The 18,086-nt window shown below is 45.0% G+C and overlaps 1 protein-coding gene and 1 pseudogene across 1 annotated transcript; one reads left to right on the forward strand and one right to left on the reverse strand.

The window, feature by feature from the left end:
* Nucleotides 1-3,856: 3,856 nt before the first annotated feature.
* LOC121837702 lies at nt 3,857-4,612 on the forward strand (annotated as a pseudogene).
* A 4,107-nt stretch (nt 4,613-8,719) lies between these two features.
* Nucleotides 8,720-10,531, reverse strand: LOC115323543 (coiled-coil domain-containing protein 18-like). Its single transcript, XM_040217861.3, has one exon. The coding sequence runs from the start codon at nt 10,529-10,531 to the stop codon at nt 8,720-8,722; it is 1,812 nt and encodes a 603-aa protein (XP_040073795.2).
* Between the last annotated feature and the right edge of the window lie 7,555 nt (nt 10,532-18,086).

The raw sequence follows: 18,086 nt of genomic DNA on the forward strand, positions 1-18,086 counted from the left end.
GTACAGCATTTTTAATTGACAGAGCTCAGAACGACTGGGGGCTCCTGCATTGAAGCTTATTTTTCTGTAATACATGCGGGCGACATTGACGTGAGCCCAGTTACGTCGCAAGAGGATATCTACGTCCCGCGCATGTGATTTTCAATCTTTCAGACCTAGTGTACTTTACGTGGCTACTCAAAGTAACAGCTCCTTGGATGCAACTAACCGCAAATCTCTCTTCCAGTTTTCACTGCCTACAAGCAAGCAAGCACCACTTCGTTTTTCCTCAAAGGTGAGCATTCCAGATACTCTACTTTGGTGCGAAGCAGGAATAGTGAAGCCAGACGAGCGGATACATTTATTTAACTGATTAAGCTCAGAATGACCCGTGGCAGTGGAATTGAAGCTTATTTTTCTGCAATCAAATGCAGACATAATTTTGAATCTATCCGGCTTAGTGAAGGATTGCTACTTGTCGCGAACTAATCACCAATTTTTATTTTGCAGTTTCTATATGGCAACAGCTAGCAGGTGCTGTTTTCATTAAAAGGTGAGGATTTCACATTCTGTTTTCAAACATCAAGTTTTCGAATGAGGGTCCTAAACAATTGACTTTCTTTTGCAGTAAATGCCAGATCCTCCACTTCAGGAATATGTTAAATATATTTGGTATGGATAAGCCCAGTGTTTTGCTTCTTTATTCATATTTTGACAACAGCAACATTTTTTTATTTATCACTCAGAAATACACACAAGAAGAGACTGCGTTGCAAAGAAATGTTGTGCTGAACGTGATATTCCAACTCGTATATAGTTTTATTGGTAGCCGATTTAATATATTGGATTCCGATATCCATAATACGCTAAGTACACTGGAATCATAAACCCTTATTGGATCCCAATACAGCACATGGGGATCCAATAAGGGTTTATACGGTATTGGATTTCAATATTTTTAGCGTATTATGGATATTGGAACCCCACACAAACCCATATTGTAATACAATACAATAAATGTAATGTTTTCCAATACACTGTCCATATCGTATTGTAATACAATAAAAAGATATTGCTTACCAATATCCATAATACGCTGTTCATATTGGGGTTTTCCAATAGGGATGGCATGGTGGAATGCTTTCATTGTCAGCTGAAAGCCGCCCTCAAGACCCATCAACGTCAAGATTGGATGGAAGTTCTGCCCCTCGTTCTTCTCGGCATTCGGACAGCCGTCAAATCTGATCTCGGTTGCAGCGTTGCAGAGTTGGTCTACGGAACAACACTTCGCCTCCCCGGCGAATTTTTCACATCCACACAAGCTGATGCCTGTCTGGACTCCACCAACTATGTGACCGCCACTGCACCCCACCGAAACCCCAGCCAAGCCTCCTTCATCAGCCAGGACTCGGCAACCTGCACACGTCTTTCTGCGAAATGACGCCGTGCAGAAGCACCTGCAACCACTCTACGACGAGCCAGACAAGATGTTAAGGCGAGGTTCAAAGAACATCACACTTGCACTCCGTGGCCGTACCGAGGGTGTCGCATTAGACAGCGTTAAAGCAGCTTATTTGGATGGCGCACCAACAGACACTCCTGCAACTGTACCATTCCACCCGGAAGCGCCGCCTAAACAAACAAAGCTTGTGACGACCCCTCCTCATCCTCTTCCACCCGACCACCCACAGATCATCACCCCGGACGTGCGGCAACAGGCGAAGGTCCAGATTCGCTCCGGCCGCCACGTGCACTGGCCACAGCGCTTGGGCATCACATGTCCTCCAACACCTGCTACACGCCTCACTCGCGTGCCCGCAGCAAGACGAAAGCCTCGGCTCGGATAACGGAAATCTCTATAAACGTTCGCCTACCCTCTGCGGAGGGAGTACTGTGGTGACGTACGCACGCACCGACACAGCGGCCCTTGAGAAAACTTTTCTTTTTGCGACCGACGAGCGCCTAACAAGAGACCCGCCCATACCCAGATCTGGGGACAATGCCAGTGTAGGGAAGACCGCTCGTAAGGAATCCGTCGATCCCTTGGTTTCCAACATCACAGCCGTGCCCAGTGTGCCAGGGCGCGTGTTTGAACCACAGGTTTGAACTATTTGAACGGGAATCATGGCTGCTAGCTGAGGTGTGATAATCGGCGACATTCAGATGAAATTCTTGGAGCGTGACAGGCTTCTCCTCGTCCCGAGCATTCAGGTAAGCACAATCAGCTCTTCGATACGTCCACACAGACCTTGCCCGGCGAAGTTGGATGTTTACACCTGCACGCAACGGACTTCGTCGCCGTCTAAGTGGGCAGCAAGACGACATAGGACCAGCGGCCTGGACAGACGCCGACATCGCTCTTTCGTCGTTATTATAAATTTGGACAAGTAATAATCAGTTAACTGAATAAAAGGTTAGTGTTCTCACCAACCGTTTCAGACCATTTTAACTGCAAAGTCAAGTCTAGAACAACCCGAGACGCTACAAAGTGAACCCCAGAAGTTTTTTTCTGTACCTTTCCGATGCTAAAAGATTGGTTAAGCAGCTTAAGATAGATGACGCCTTAATCTTGGACGATACCTAGATTGCACAATCTTTCAATCAGTATTTCCAGTCAGTGTTTTCCCAGTCTGATAAAATATTGATTTCTACTGATTTTCGTGGTTTTCTCACTAAGATTTTATATCCATTCAGGGTGTTTTCAACATGCTACTGAATCTAAAACCGAAGTCATTCAGTGGTCCTGATAAAATACCAAATGCCTTCCTCATCCGCTATGCTGAGTCATTATCAAGGTTTTTTATTTTAATATTTTGAAATTCGTTGTTTAACAGTTGCCTTCCCCTAGACTGGCATTCAGCACGAGTGGTCCCAATCTTTAAGAAAGGTAATCAATTGTGTGTTTCAATTTATCGTCCTATATCACTCACATTTGTCCCATGTAAAGTAATGAAGCATATATATTAACAAATTTTTGAAAGATCATATCATTATCACAGAGTTTTACCATGGTTTTAGGAGGGGGTTATCAACCGTGACTCAGTTGGCAACCACTATTCACACTGTTAGTTCAATTCTTGACAGGGCAGGACAGGTTGATGTTGTATCTCTGGATTTGAGTGAGGTGTTCAATAGGATACCTCGTCATAAATTGATTTTCAAACTAGATCAAATCAGCCTTCCTTCAAAACTGGTTCAGTGGATTAGAGCTCACTTGTCCAACCGGACGCAGTATGTTGATATAGCTGGTACATACCCGGAGGCCCTACCTGTTGACTCCGGGGTACCGCAGGGAAGCGTTCTCTGTCCAATTTTGTTTTTAACCCCTTAAGTGCCTTGGACGAGCTGAGCTCGTTGGCCACATCCTGGGTAAAAGTGCCGCGACGAGCTAGGCTCGTCCGATTAGTTTGTGGTGCAGATCATGGGATGGCAGCACTCGTTTTAGTTGGCGCCGTTTTTTGTTTTTTCGCCTCCGTTGGTGGGATAATTAAGATGCTCTGGCAACATTCATTTAAAAATGGTGTCGCTAGCCAACAGAGCACGTGGAACTTCATCGCGAAAAAGAAAAGCGATCACTGAAGAAAGCTCGAGTAACTCGGAAAAAGCTGAGTTTTGTTCGTATAGTGAAGACGATGATGACATTGTTGCTGAGCTCAGCTCTTCAAGGGAATCAGGTGACGACGACGACAACAAATCGTATGGTGGCGGTGACTTCAACGCCTCCAGGCAGTGGTGTAGAGTCGATGCGGACAATCCTCCTCCATGCCCGCCTCGCTTCCAATTCCTGCCATCTCCCGGAAAAACGTTCCACGTAGAGGACCCGGAGAACCTACTTCAGTACTTCAAAGTTCTGCTGGACAATCAGCTGATTGACCTGATGGTAACGGGAACAAACAGGTACGCTGCTCAGTTTCTGTCATTCAAGCGGCTGAAGCTGCACTCCAGATTTAGAAGCTGGGTTCCTACTGGGGAGATGAGAGTGTTTCTGTCGCTCTTGCTGCTTCAAGGAGTAATTCAGAAGCCAGAACAAAGCATGTATTGGAGTCAGCACAACCTGGTGAGCACGCCTGTATTGGGCGACACGATGACCCACAACCTTTTTTTCTTATCAGGAAGATGCTGCATTTTGTGAACAATGAGGCTCCAGTCGACCCCGAGAACCACCCACAACCGAAGCTTTGGAAAATATGGCCATTTCTTTCATGCCTTGTCCAGAACTTTCAGACATTGTACGTTGCTGAGCGCAACGTTTCCATCGACGAGAGCTTGATGCCCTACAAAGGCCGACTTAGTTGGCGGCAGTATCTACCTCTCAAAAGAGCAAGGTTTGGAGTGAAACTTTTCCTCTTGTTTAAAGCAGAGTCAGTGTACATCTGGAACCTTACAGTGTACACAGGCAAAGGTACTAATACTGCTACACGGCATGAAAGAGACGCTCAGCTCCCAATGGGAACCAAAGTGGTTCTCAAATTGATGGAGCCACTGGAGGGCAAAGGACACTGCCTCACAACTGACAATTTTTAGACATCCCCAGGACTCGTGGACATTCTGATTGAGCAGAAAACAGACATTTATGGAACAGCCCGAGCAACAAGAAAGGACATGCCCCCACCTTTCAAGAAGGCAAAACTAAAGAAAGAAGAGGTATAGGCATTTCAGAGGGGGAAATGCACTGCCATTCAGTAGAAGGACAAAGGTTGATAACCATCCTGAGCACTGTCCACAGTGTTGACATGGTGCAATTCCTAGATTCAAAAGGTCGCACTGTCAAGAAGTCTTCTGTAGTCTGCGAATACAACCACACAATGGGAGGGGTGGACTTGTCGGACCAGATGCTCGCAACATATCCGATTGCCCGAAAACGTAAAAATATTTACTACAAGAAATTTTTTCGACAGTTCATGGATGACACTGCGCTGAACGTATTCATCCTCTACAAGAAGGATGGCAGCAAGATGTCCAATCTGAAGTTCAGGCTTTCGCTAATTGAGCGATTGATCACGAAGTACCGTGACAGCAGCCAGGTGCGAAGGCCCGGTCGACCACGGACGTCCGAAGAGGAGCGACTAACAGGGCGGCGCTTTCCTTTTTACCTGCCACCAACACAGAAGAAACAGGAGCCCACAAGGAGGTGCACCATGTGCAGCCAGACGGAGGAAACAGGCAAGAAGGTTTGTAAAGAAACAAGGACGTGGTGTGACACCTGTAAGAAAGCACTTAACGTGATCCCCTTCTTCAAGCAATTCCACAGAGTCCAGAACCTCAAAGAAGGTGGCTATATCGTGCTCGGTGTTTCAGTGCAAAAACATTAACAGGACTCCCCTAATTTACTGTTTTCCATAACACTCGGCCCCAGAGGATGTAAGATGCCTCCGGCGTATGTGGAAATGTAAGATGCTTTGCACATGCATGCAACTGTAACAATGTTCATGTTCACATAGAAATATACTGATTTTTGCATAATAAACTTCTAACCCGTGCTTCTAACGTTCTAACCCGTGCTCGTCCTGAGCGCGCGCTAGCTTGACCCGCCTCACGAGCCATCTTTATTGTCGTCCTTTTCAATCCCCACAACTTTTAAAGTATTATCTGTGATACTGAAGGAATAAAACTCATAAAGGAAAAAAAACTTGGCATTTTTAGGTCACTTTTACAAAAATAAACGTGGCACTTAAGGGTTTAATATATATAAACAATGTCACAGCTGCAGTAAAGGAGCCCGTTAACATACAGTTATTTGAGGATGATTGTTCTCTTTTTCAGAAAATTTCGTCCCAGAAAGATCAGGAGGTTCTGAACCCATGTCTAGCCAGAATTTCAAACTGGTGCACTATTTGGGACATAAAGACAAGACGGTACTCCGAGTAACAAATAAAAAGAAGCCTTTCCAGTTTACTTATAGCATTGACAATACAAATATCCTAGAAGTAGACAAGTTTAAGTACCTCGGAGTGACAATTACAAAAAATTTAAAGTGGACAAGTCATATTCAAAACAGTTGTTGAACGGCACACCAAAAGCTTGGTTTGAGTCACCGCAAACTTAGGAATACCCTCTCTGATGTCAGGTTATTGGCTTACTATTCACTAGTCAGACCTAAGCTAGAACATGGGGAATATTCTGGGACCCGCACACAGCCACTGACATTAACATTTTAGAAAATTTACAAAGGAAGTGTGTGCGTTTTATTTTTAAGAAGTATGACACCCATTTGACTCGCCTACCTCACTTATGAGGGCGAACAATATCCAACTGTTAGCGGACCGCAGAAAAATAGCGAGATTTAAGTTTTCAGTTCTTATTTTGCACGAAAAGCTGGGTCTGGCCCCCTTCCTTTCGCTAAAATACTCTGATTCCAGACCTACTCGACATCGTCATAAGTTTTCTTTAACTCCCATATTCGCCCGGACTAACACCTTCAAAAATTCTTTTTTCGTGCGTTCTATATCAGACTGGAACAATCTCCCAAGTGATTTTTTTTTTTTAAAGCGACTTTCCAGCCATGCTAGGTAGTTATCTTTGATAACTGATGTGAGTGTGTGACGTACAGTGTTCATGCAAAGTGTAAATGTGTGTGTTTATAGTGGCACAAATGGTAGAGTGAGTGCCAAGTGCACTCATGCGCGATGTGTCTGAATCCTATGACGCGGTCAGTTATAGCAGCTTTTGTGTTTATAATGAGTGTGTTTTCATTTGGGTGTTGCCCTTCCTGCTTGGGCCATTTCTGGCCTGCAGCATGTACAAATAAAAAAAATTAGAATGCCAAACACCGATGTCCCTTGTTCCGCGCTCGCTTTCAAATAGTGAGTAGAGACAAGGGCACTTAGCTCTGTGTCTATCCACTAATCGTTCCAACCAGAGCTGGGTGTTTTGATGTCCCCGCTTGCCCTCGCCTCTTCCTCCCTTTCTGTTTCTACCCGTATACTTCTCCATTTAATAAAACTCTAAATCTGCTCATTGTCGTCGCTTTTCTGTTTTATAATTGCTATCAGACCATCACAATGACCAACATGTGATAAATAGAGCTATAACTAGGGTCATTACTTGCAAACCCTCTGCTGAAGAAGTTGCAGTAAGGAAGAATTTGAAAAATCGAGTCAGGTTATAGAAGCAATCAGTATGTTCATTAGTGACCGAAAGACTTGTGTTACGAATGAATTCAGCTTAATTGTCAATGAAGTGGGGCATGACACTGAGGCTCTAACATACTTATAGCATACAAGGTGAGGTTGATGTGAGTACAGCAGTTTTTTCCTCCTACATAAAGACCTTAAGAACCATTGCCTGTTCAGCTATTTTTTCTTGTCAGAGCCCAGTTGGCCGATTCATCGCATAGATACGGCAAAAACACTTTCTCAGCATTGCTCAAAGCTTGTCAATAAGCGAAAATGCAAAGGCATCGGATATTTTTATTGAAGTATCGTAGTGGGGTCTACAAACAGTGTTATTGCCGCACCGTAGCAGTGACATATTATAAACCCGGCTCAGAGTATATTTCGTTATTGATCGCAATAGAAGACAAATATTTATAGACTCCCCGCCATTAACAATGTTATGAGTGGTGTGCTGTTAACGGTCACTGTTCATGACTTTCCTAGCTTGTGCAGTCATTGTTTCAAGAAAGCTTCTCCAGTTGGTCACTATGAAAAAACTTAGTTTTCCAGCAGCGAAACGCATTGTTGCACTTATATCAATTGCATTCATATTTTATTGACCACTGAAGTTGTCCTGCTATTTCTAGTTACTATAATTGGCAGACAGCCATGCAGAAAAGGGTGCACTAGCCTCATGTCACAAATACTACTTTTATTAGAGAAAAGTATGATGGATGAAAAACATCTACTTGGCTACCATTTACAAGTTTTGAATGTTTCTATGGTTGGTTCTAATTACCTTGCATACTTGGTAAGAAAAAGGGGAATATTATAATATATACAGCTTATTGAAACAAACCTTGAGACCACAGCAATGATTACAATCAGTATATAAATGTTAATAACTTAGCCTTGTTCATCACTGCATTACCTATTAAACACTGTCACATTGTTAAAGATATGCCTGATTATAACCATCGCATTCAACATACTCTGCAAAGCCAAATCTTCAATGAGATGACCAAAAGCAAGGATGCAGTACTCAGCTCTTGTATAGCACTAAACACGTTTCCCGTTTGTGATGTTGTGATGGGTCGAGTTAATGAAGCTTTAGAAAAAACTGTGTAGTATTAAATAAACGAGAGAAGAACGGCCGCCATGTCGGTTACCCGCCAGTTCTGAAAACTGATCTGCGCGTGCCCAGATGTCCTCTTCTACGACATCATAACATGCCCCCCCCCCCCCCCTTTTTTTTAATAACAGAATTAAGTTTGGATGAACTTGTCAGTCATTTTAGCATACCGGCTGGAACGCAACATGCTCACTTCTTATAGTTATTTGATGGTGCTGTGGATCCGGGCTCGGAGGCCTTGCGGACCTGAAAATGCTGTCAGGCGATTGGTCTAAGGGTTGAACAGTTTCTTCTACTATACTGTAGGCAGTAGTCTTCGACAGCCGTAATAATTTCTGCTGTTCCATGTGCTTCCTTGATGTAGTATCCGTTGTGCCTGTAAGAACGTTCATCCTGTGCTTGCACAGTGAATGACGTCTCGCCCGGGCCTCTGCTCAAGACTACACCTCAGTTCCGCAGTCCTCTTCTCTTGAGCCAGACTTCCTGTTGTGGCTGTAGTGGCAAAAGTCCTTAGTTATCCGCTTTGAACTGGAAGTTCCTTCCAGTTCGAAGTTGGCTTGGCTTCGAGCGCTTCCTCGTGCTTGGTCTTTAACACCTGCAGCTCGGCTGACACGGTATCGGCTGCTTCCTTCAGGTGTTCCTCGATGTGTTTCAGCTGCTTCTTCTTCTGGTTCCACTTGCTCTCCTCGGCTCGAGACTGCTCCTCCAGGGACTCATACCGCCGGGAGAGTTCCTCTATCTCGACTCGGTTTGCTGGTGCCTCCGAAGTTCCCGCTGTACCCCCAGTGTCCTCGGTGACATGTTCCATCAAGGCTCCCATTTTTTGGTTTGGAGCCTGTACCAGCCGCTCTTCAACCTTGAGATGCTTCTCCTTGAAGAGACTAAAGCGCTCTTGCAAGTGCTGGTTTGATTGCTGAAGCTCTTGCAGCTCCTGCATGGTCTTTTGACCCACAGCGCCCCACTGCTCCTCGAAAACTGCGAGAGCTTGTCTGGCTGTAGCCCACACTTCTGTGAGCTGTGCGCACTTGTCCTCCAGATGGCGTTTCTCTTGGGCTGCCGCGTGAAACTCTTCCTGCAGGTCCCTGTGTTTGTATACAATGTGGTTACACTTGTCCAACAGCTGGGAGTAGTCTGTCTTCAGCGCTGACAGTGTATCCTCATACTTGTCCGCTTCGTCCAGAGCCCCGCAGTGCTCGTTCTCCAGCTCCTTGGTGGCCTTGACGTGCTGCTCGCGCTGAGTCTTCAGTTCCTCCTCGAGGCAATGTCGTGTCTGTTTCAGGCTCTCTGCCAGCTGTTGAAAATCTTCGTTGTCGTTGACGAGCATCTCGGCTTGCTCCTTCAGTCTGGAAAGTTCTGAACGCAAAACGTCGGCTCTGAATTCCAGTTTTCCGTTGCGTTTTAGGAGGCTGCTGACTTTCTCGTCCAATCTGGTGCACTCTGTTTCTGCCTTCTCAGTAATGGAGCTTTTGGCTGCTTCCGTTTGCGGCGAATTGTGACACTTAACAACATTATCTTTCTCTCTCAAAGTCTCCGCCACCTCTTGGTATCTCTGCTGCCAGAGGCGACTTGCATTAGACAAGCATCTCATTTTTTCACTCACGTCTTCACAAGATGATTTGCACTGCTGACTTTCTTGTGCGAGGAGCTTGTTCCTAACTTTCAAGGATGTGACCTTTTCCTGGAGCACTGCCAGCAGACAGTTCAAGTCTTCCAGCTGACTTGCTTCAAGAGATACTGCAGCTTCTGACGACTGGTTGGTGTGCTCGATGATGCTCCAGACAAATGCCCAGAGATCTTGTGACGGCCACTGGTACCGGTCCTCTAAGGACTGATAGTTTTGCTGAAGTAGATTGAACTGCTCCTCTTTTTTAGCAAACTGGTTTTCCAGGGCCTGTCTTTTGTGTTTGGCACTGTTCAGTAGCTTCTTGAGGTAGTCAAAGGCACTGAACTCTTGTTGTTCGGAATCATTGTCAACTACTGGCAAGTCCTTGCCACACTCTTGAAGAAGGACATCATGCAAGATGCAATACTCGGCAGAAAACCTTTCGAGCTCAAGCTGAGGGGCTTCGAACTTCTCCTTCAGGGTGTCTGCTTCCTCCGCCTTGGCATCTACAAGCTCCAGCTGCTTTGCCAAGTCCCAACTTAGAGAAACTAGCTGGGCTTTAAATGCTTCAGACTCCTGAGACTTGGCACGAGAAAATACTGCTTGCTGTGCTTGCATCTCCCCCAGGAGAGCCGAAGCTGCCTTGTACTCGCTTTGAAGGGCCTCCTCACGGCCAAAGCTCGCTTCGGTATTTCTCTCGTGCTCCAAAGACATTCGCTGCATTTCTGCCTTTGCCAACACTAACTCTTAAAGCCGGCCTTTTCCCTCTTCGGCGCAAGATGCCAGTATACTCTTTTTTTGCTTTGACCGCCTCTCCAGCTCTGTATCAGGTTGCGCAAGCTTGGATTTGAGTAGTTTGGTGTTCTCCACGGATTCCACTGCCTCTTTACTTCGTAGCTTTTCCGCCTGGGTCTTCGAAATATCATTAATGTATATGCGTATATGCTTTCGTACCATGTTGTTGCTTTGGTTGATGCAAGAGGCCCAGTTGTTATAACTCCCAAATGGATTGTTTCGTTAGGCTCATTGTCTATGAACGAGCTGGAAGTTCTTTCCAGTGCAGAAACACGCCGATATCCGTGGGTCTTCTGTTCTGTTTGGCTGCACATTTTTGAAAAATGCCCAAATTTCCCACAGGAGAAACAGTGCTTGCCATAGGCTGGGCAGCTTTGAGGCTGATGGGAAGTGCCGCATCTTGAACATGTGCCCTGCTGTCAGTTGTTGACTTGCTCCCGTTGAGATGCAGGGTGTTGGTACCCTGGTTGAGGTGCTCTTAAGTTAGCAGGCTGATGATAGAGTCCATCAACCCTGACTTCGACTTCGGTCTTTTGGATATCTCTTAGGTGTTTTTTGGATATTTCTGCAGCTTTACAAGTTGAGATGATTTTATGTAGAGTTAAGTCCTGCTCACGGAGCAATCATTCACGCAAAGCTGTGTCTCTTATTCCAATGATGATACTATCGCCAATGAGGCTGTTTTCTTGAGGACCGTAGTTGCACTTCTGAGCTTGGAGCTTCAGATCAGTTACAAACTCATCGACGCACTGTCCTGGCTTTTGAATCATGGCGTTAAAAAAAGCTGTCGCTTGGATGACGGATTTGTATGGAGCGTACAGTTCATTAAATTTGCGCAAAATATAGTTGACTGCGTTTTCAGTTTGTGCTGTTTGTGAAACTCCCAATGGTTGCGGAGGAAAGGTTTATGCTGTCCGTCTCACCTGAGGACCAAGGCAGTGGAGCAGAAGAGCCTTCCAAGTGGCGATTGGCTTGGACGCGTAATCGCAGGCTGCCTCGAAGATGATGTATGAGGATTGCCATTCCTCCCATGCCCTCACTGAGTCATCACCAGGTTGGAAAGGAGCCGGTGGTTGAAGGAAAGCGGATGCCATTGCCATAGTTTCGCTGCTGCTGTTGCTTGTTGCTTTGAGATTTAGGAATGTTCGCTCACTTTTGACACCATGTTCTGTTGTGATGGGTCGAGTTAATGAAGCTTTAGAAGAAAACTGTTTAGTATTAAATAAACGAGAGAAGAACAGCCGCCATGTCGGTTACCCGCCAGTTCTGAAAACTGATCTCCGCGCGCCCAGATGTCCTCTTCTTCTACGACATCATAACACTGTTCACAAAAATGTCTTGTTCGGCACAACATTTGTTGGTCAGAGTTGTAACATTTCATTTATCGTGAACTTTAAGAACTGTTGGTATTGAAGAAATAAATTTGGAAATTATCATAAAGTGACATTTCGAGCGTTAGGGTGAGTTTGAAAACCAGCTACTGAGAGCACCGACAGCTCTTCTTACTGTTGAAATTAAAAATGCTAATCCATTGTCCTCATTTTGTTTATAAGTATAATATTCAACTTTGCTTGCGATTATATATTTCCAAGTAACACATTTCAGGCAAATTACTTTTTATCTTGATATGTTGAGACGACGACTCTGAGCAGCAAGATGTGAAATGAGGGATCTTCTTGATTACCACTATTATCTTTCACAACATTGCACTTACATCTGGCAAGAAAGAGAGTTGCTGAACAGGAACTCGCAAGGTCAGTTGCCTATAAAAAGGCATAGCCACTCCCTGCTTCAGCTGCAAGGGGCAGTCTCTGAGAATCAAAATCGACAAACTTCAACAGCACTCACGCCTCACAAGTGGTGCATTTGACATTTTGTACTTACAAGGTGTTTCACCTGTTAATAGTCATTACCTTCCTGATATGCAATATAGGCTGCACATGACCTCACAATAGTACAGAAACAACTTTCATATGCCAAGATATGCAAGTGAGTCTCATATTCAACCGCCCTAATATTTTCTTCATAAAAAGGTGAATGCACGGGTCCTAACTTTCAATAGAGAAGACGCCTCAGCAGAGAATCTGCAGTTTTTGGACTTGCGCCTGATCTCCTCGGCAGAGGGCATCTGCTGGAGCTTCCAACAACGTTCACAGAAGCCTGTGCTTCCGTCTGCAAGCTACCACTCCAAGACAGACAAGGTGGGGATCGTAAAAAGTCTAATCTCATCCTCTCACTCCAAGTCCTGCCATCACCTCTCGGCCTCTAGCCTGGGGGGGCCAGATTGGCCGATTGATAAAGGCCGGATATCCCCACAACCTGCTGTCAGCCACACTGAAAAGGCTAATAACCGAGAGGTCCGCTCCCCATAACCTGCTCGACCGAAATTCGTAGTCTTCCCATACAATCACAACACCGTGCATCGGTCTAAAAGCAGCCACCCGACGGATCGACACTGAAGTCGGGTTCACATGTCTGTTCAAGCTGGGCACGATGTGCTGCCTCACCAACAACGCCCCACTCCCGAAGGCCAAGTGCCCCAAAAAGCACATTGCGCCCTTTGTCCCTTGTGCCACCAGTCAAGTATATTCGGTGCCCCTTTCCTGTGGAACCGAGTACATCGGGAAGAGAGGGTGTCACGTCAATGACCGGCTGCGAGAGCACCAGCGGGAGATCCCCAAAGATGAGGCGGACTCGCAACACCCCATGCATGGTGCACCTCAGGGCATGCACCCCGTACACCCCCACCACCTGCGTCCTGGGGGCACACAAGAACCGGTACGGGTGGGAAATACTGGATGCCTCTGCTATGAAAAGAGCGCCGCGCAACATTTTGTCGCCATCACTCGAGCTCTCGGAGAGAAAAATGACCTTCCTGGGGCCAGAGTTGGCAACCTTGATGGCCCGGACTGGCGGGCGTTGACTCAAAGAGTGTTTTCAGGACGAGATAGCTGTCCATGCTAAGCGGCACCTTTTCTACCCCCCCCCCCCCAACCTTCCCTTACTTCCTTTCCCGCCCCCCTCGCTCTTTTCTTCCCCCTTCCCCCTCCCCTTTTTTGCCCTTCCTAGCCCCCTTTCTCTCTCGCTGGTTTCATCTTTCCCACTAACCTTTTCCCCAAATCTTTGGCAGCTCGTTCTTTGTGGCCTGGCAATAAAAAACCTCAATGTGTTGAAAGTCAAAAGATGTTTATTGTTTGTCCTGTCCGTCCTCTTTGTTGAACTCTGTTGTATTTTTACCTCAATCTACCTTTTCAAAAAATCTAACACCTTTTCAATGCAAATGGAAAACAATGATTTCTTAGGATCATATTTGTAGAAAATGTGTGCACTCTTCTTACAACAGATTGGTCTAGCACAGGGGTGGCCAGACAGAATTTAACAGAGCCATAAAAAGAGAACCATTTTAATTAAAGAGCCACATTGAAAAGGGGGCATGTGCAAGTATTTTAACACAAAATTTGTTTGCTTACGCAAATTCTATGTGGAGACTGCCATAAAGAATCATCACGAGTAACCGTCACGAAGAACTGACGTCGTGTAACGTCATGAGGTTATGTGACTGACACCGCGCCCTACCTTGACATCATCTGATGTCCAAGTCATGTGACCTCATGATGTCCCATGACATCTCACACACACCTAGCATGTGCACAGCACATTGAGAACAGAGATCCTGTGCTCCCCAGTCGTGTTCAGCATGATCAGGCTAGTATAATTTTTTTCTTTTCTTTCAGCTCAGTTGGCGGACACGGCAAATTGCACTCATAAAGCAACTGCTCGTTAAGTAACTTTCTTGTGCATCCCCAAACAAGCACCATGGAGTTTAAATACACATTGCGGTCCTGAGTAGCTCAGCTAGGTTTTTGTACGTCAGGGTCGTACGATTTTCTAATTTTACCTCCTTCATTGTTGAAAAGAGTGCCTCATGGCAGCATAGGCATGTTGGCACGAGGCTGCTAAAACGCAAGCCGTCTTATTTTGCACCTCTTTTTTTCTTCTACCCTGGGCACACTTACCAGGAAGTTGCGAGCCGCACTTGAAACCTCGGAGAGTCGCATGCGGCTTGCGAGGTGCTGTCTGGCCACCCCTGGCCTAGTCTTATGCTTTGAAAATTTCCCATTCTTATTATCAACCCAATCATTGCTTTTCTTGTTGGAGTTTTAACTGATATTATGTATATTGTGCCAGTGAGCAGGAATCTAAATTATCTTATAAAAAAGTGGGACCAAAGCAGTATTACGAGCCTTATAATTTTTGTTTACATAAAAATAATATATAGTTTTTCTAGCTTCAACTGACAGGTGGAAAAAGCAGGGTTACCCTTCATGTTATCTTAAACTGCAATTACAATCTAGGGGTAGCCATGGCATTAGTTTCCCCACAGAGCACTCCTGCATCACAAGAAAGTATGCTCAACAAAGAAAAGAAAAAATCTGAACAGCATTATTTCTTTTTCTTGCAAAACCAGGGGTTAGTTATTCTTATGTTATCTAAAATGAATAAGGGGTGCCCCTTCAATATCAAAAATGACACTCTAAAATCTAGAGATAGTCATGACATTAGTTTCCCCACAAAGCACTTCTGTAATGCAATGAAGTGCACTCTATTAAAAAAAAAAATTATGAGCTGCAGTTATGAGCTGCCCCTTATAGACCGTTCCATTAGGGTCATAGCAGAGAGGGTAAAAAGAGAAAAAAATGCCCTCCCCCTCTCGCCCGTATGTCGTCTGCTCCGCCGAGTGGGCAGTACCTAGCATCCGGATGGCGTACAAACTCTGTTTAAAATTGCGTCATTTTGGGAATTTCAAGTGCAGATGTGCAGATTTTGGTATGCCAGTTATCGTGTATTACTATGCTAGATAAAAAAAGACTAACAGAGTCCAATTGCGCTGTTATCTGCGTGCAAATAAAAAAAATAAATAGGGAAAACTGTGTCAGACTGGCCGGTCTCTCCGGCGAAAAGTGAATCCTGTGGCTGTACCTTTTTTACTATAAAAAAAATTTGTACTGGTGTAGGCCTTTAGCGACCATGAGTGGATGTATGAAATAATAAATACAAACGTGCTCTCCTGCCGCAATACACGCAGTAGTTGAGAGTAGTACTGCCGGCTGACTCAACTGCTATTTAAGTAACGAAAAAAAGTTATGTCAGTTGATCATTTACCAAAGTAGAACAGCAGAGAGCTCTAGGCTGATTTTGGAGTAGCCATAACTATTCTAAGAACCCGAACCACTTCACAACGGTAGCCACGAGCGAGAGTTCGATGTTCCGCACAGCCCGCTGATACAGCTCAAAGATGGAGAATGGCAACCTCCCGTTTTGTCGTCAGCTAGCGTAGCCGGGCGCGTACCCTCTCTCTCGTTTTACCCCGCCGAACCTGCTGAATTTCCCGGATGTATGGAGAGGGCGCTGCTGTCGAACAAAATGGTGCCGCCCAGAGAGCACTAAATGGAATGGTCTATATCATCTAAAATGACATCTAGAGAAAATCGTGACATTAGTTTCCCTGCACAGCTTCTCTGTATTGCAATGAAGTACGCTAAACAAAATGGTAAACATGAGCAGCTTTTCATTTTTCAACTCTTTGCTTATATCCAGGTAAATAGTGTCCTGGCATCTAAAACTACAACTTATAAAGTTTGTTCGTAAAGCATTCAGTCATTTTTATAATCTTGCTAACCCGGGGCGCAGCTCCAATGTTTATTGGCCGACCGTCAGACGGGACCCTGCAGCACGTCCGTGAACAATCATATACTTTTTGCCCATTGAATGAGGTAACGCACTGTGTGATCATAAAATTTACTATGAATTAACAAGTTGATCAAGGTTTGCATATATCGTTTTGGTTTATACTTCAATAATCATCACCGGACACTTTCAGAGACAATTCATTGAGCGCTTCGGAGGTGGTTGGCATGCCGTTGAGTGATGCAGGATCCAAAAGTCCCTTCATGGCCAGAATACCTACCAGCTTAAAGTGCGTGTGAGCTACTATCAACAATAACTGCCAAATGACAGTGAGAGAATTAGGAGCTCTGGAGATTCCACAGACAACACTTTCGGAAGTTTTAATGAAGGATTTAGGCATAAAATGTGTGGCGAAAGAAATTCATCCTGTAGTTTCTGTCACAGGATTGGTGGACTGCCACCCTATTCTTTTATTTCAAAATTGGCTTTAACATGGTTGTGCCTTCCCAGGCGATACCAATAGAGGCCTATTATTTTATAATGATTTTTCTTTCTCACCCTAATTTATGTCACAAGAGCAGAACGATTTTTTGTGCTAAAGTTGCACAAGACTTGACTTAAACCACCAACAACAACCCTGTTTTTAAAGAATGTTGTAACTTTAGATGAGAAATGGATTAAGAAATGTGACCCTAAATAAAAGCTTACTCAAGACAATGAAAGTCACCCAAGTTAAGGTGTGCTAGAAAGGGAGGTGTGACGACTGCTAGGGTCTCCATAGGAGCTAGGTGTCGTGTGGCGCGGTACTTCCACAAGCAGCCGTGGGGGCGCCACTTGTCACTGCGCAGCCAGGAGGCCGGTAGCAAAGTGTGTAGCGAGGATGAATTGGTGCATGTCGGCAAGTCTATTTCTTCTTGTTTTGCTTTGTGTTTCATGCGAAGTAATATTGTGTGGCTGATACCTGTTTCCCAAGAGACAAGGGACTCACAACAATGGCAAGTAGTGCGAAGAAAGGACAGAGCGGAGGTGTTTCGTGCCAGGGCGCTACGTGGGGTGTAACTAGGATTCCGTGTTTTCTGAGTTTTTTTTCCGCAACATTTGGAGGTTATTATTAGAATGCAATTAAATGCAAAGGTGCAAGCGAGCTGGACAAGAAAGTCACCTAGCTGTGTTTGGAGATTTGTGTTTGTTCTTTGTCCCTTTGTTCCCCTTCTCCAGGGATTATTTTCATCTTTCTTGTCCAGCTCGCTTGCACCTTTGCATTTAATTGCATTCTAATAATAACCTTAAATTGCAAGCTTCACCCTTGTTGGTGTTAGACTGGTGGCGGCTGATAAAACCCGTTTGCTCTACTGACGTCTAACCCCTGGTTAGCTCAGTTGGTAGAGCGCTCCACCTGTAATGGAGAGGTCCCGGGTTTGATACCCGGACCAGGCGGATTTTTTCGGTCGCTCACCAGTCACCTAGCTGTGTTTGGAGATTTGTGTTTGTCCTTTGTCCCTTTGGAGGTTGTTATTTGGAGGTCGTTTTTTGGAGTTTATATTTTTCCAAAAATTCAGAGTTTATAGGAGCTTATTTATGTTTGATTCCAAATTCACTGAAATTTGGAGCTTAATTTCGCAGGGTTTCTTATGAGAAATAAATGAATAATATCCGGGTGTAAACGTACCCTAGGTAAAGAAAAATAAAACGCACTAACATTAATTAATATTTCTTCAGCTGGATTTGATGTTGGCGCCATTGCCATTGGAGGTACTAACACGTCCCACGGCAAGGGGGAGGGCGCTGAGCGCGG

This window comes from Ixodes scapularis, unplaced genomic scaffold (genome assembly GCF_016920785.2).
Source record: "Ixodes scapularis isolate PalLabHiFi unplaced genomic scaffold, ASM1692078v2 PGA_scaffold4__175_contigs__length_147842914, whole genome shotgun sequence".
NCBI lineage: Eukaryota > Metazoa > Arthropoda > Arachnida > Ixodida > Ixodidae > Ixodes > Ixodes scapularis.

What these genes read in the sequence shown, in the direction of transcription:
- LOC115323543 (XM_040217861.3), bottom strand. Translation starts at nt 10,531, where the DNA reads ATGCAGCGAATGTCTTTGGAGCACGAGAGAAATACCGAAGCGAGCTTT.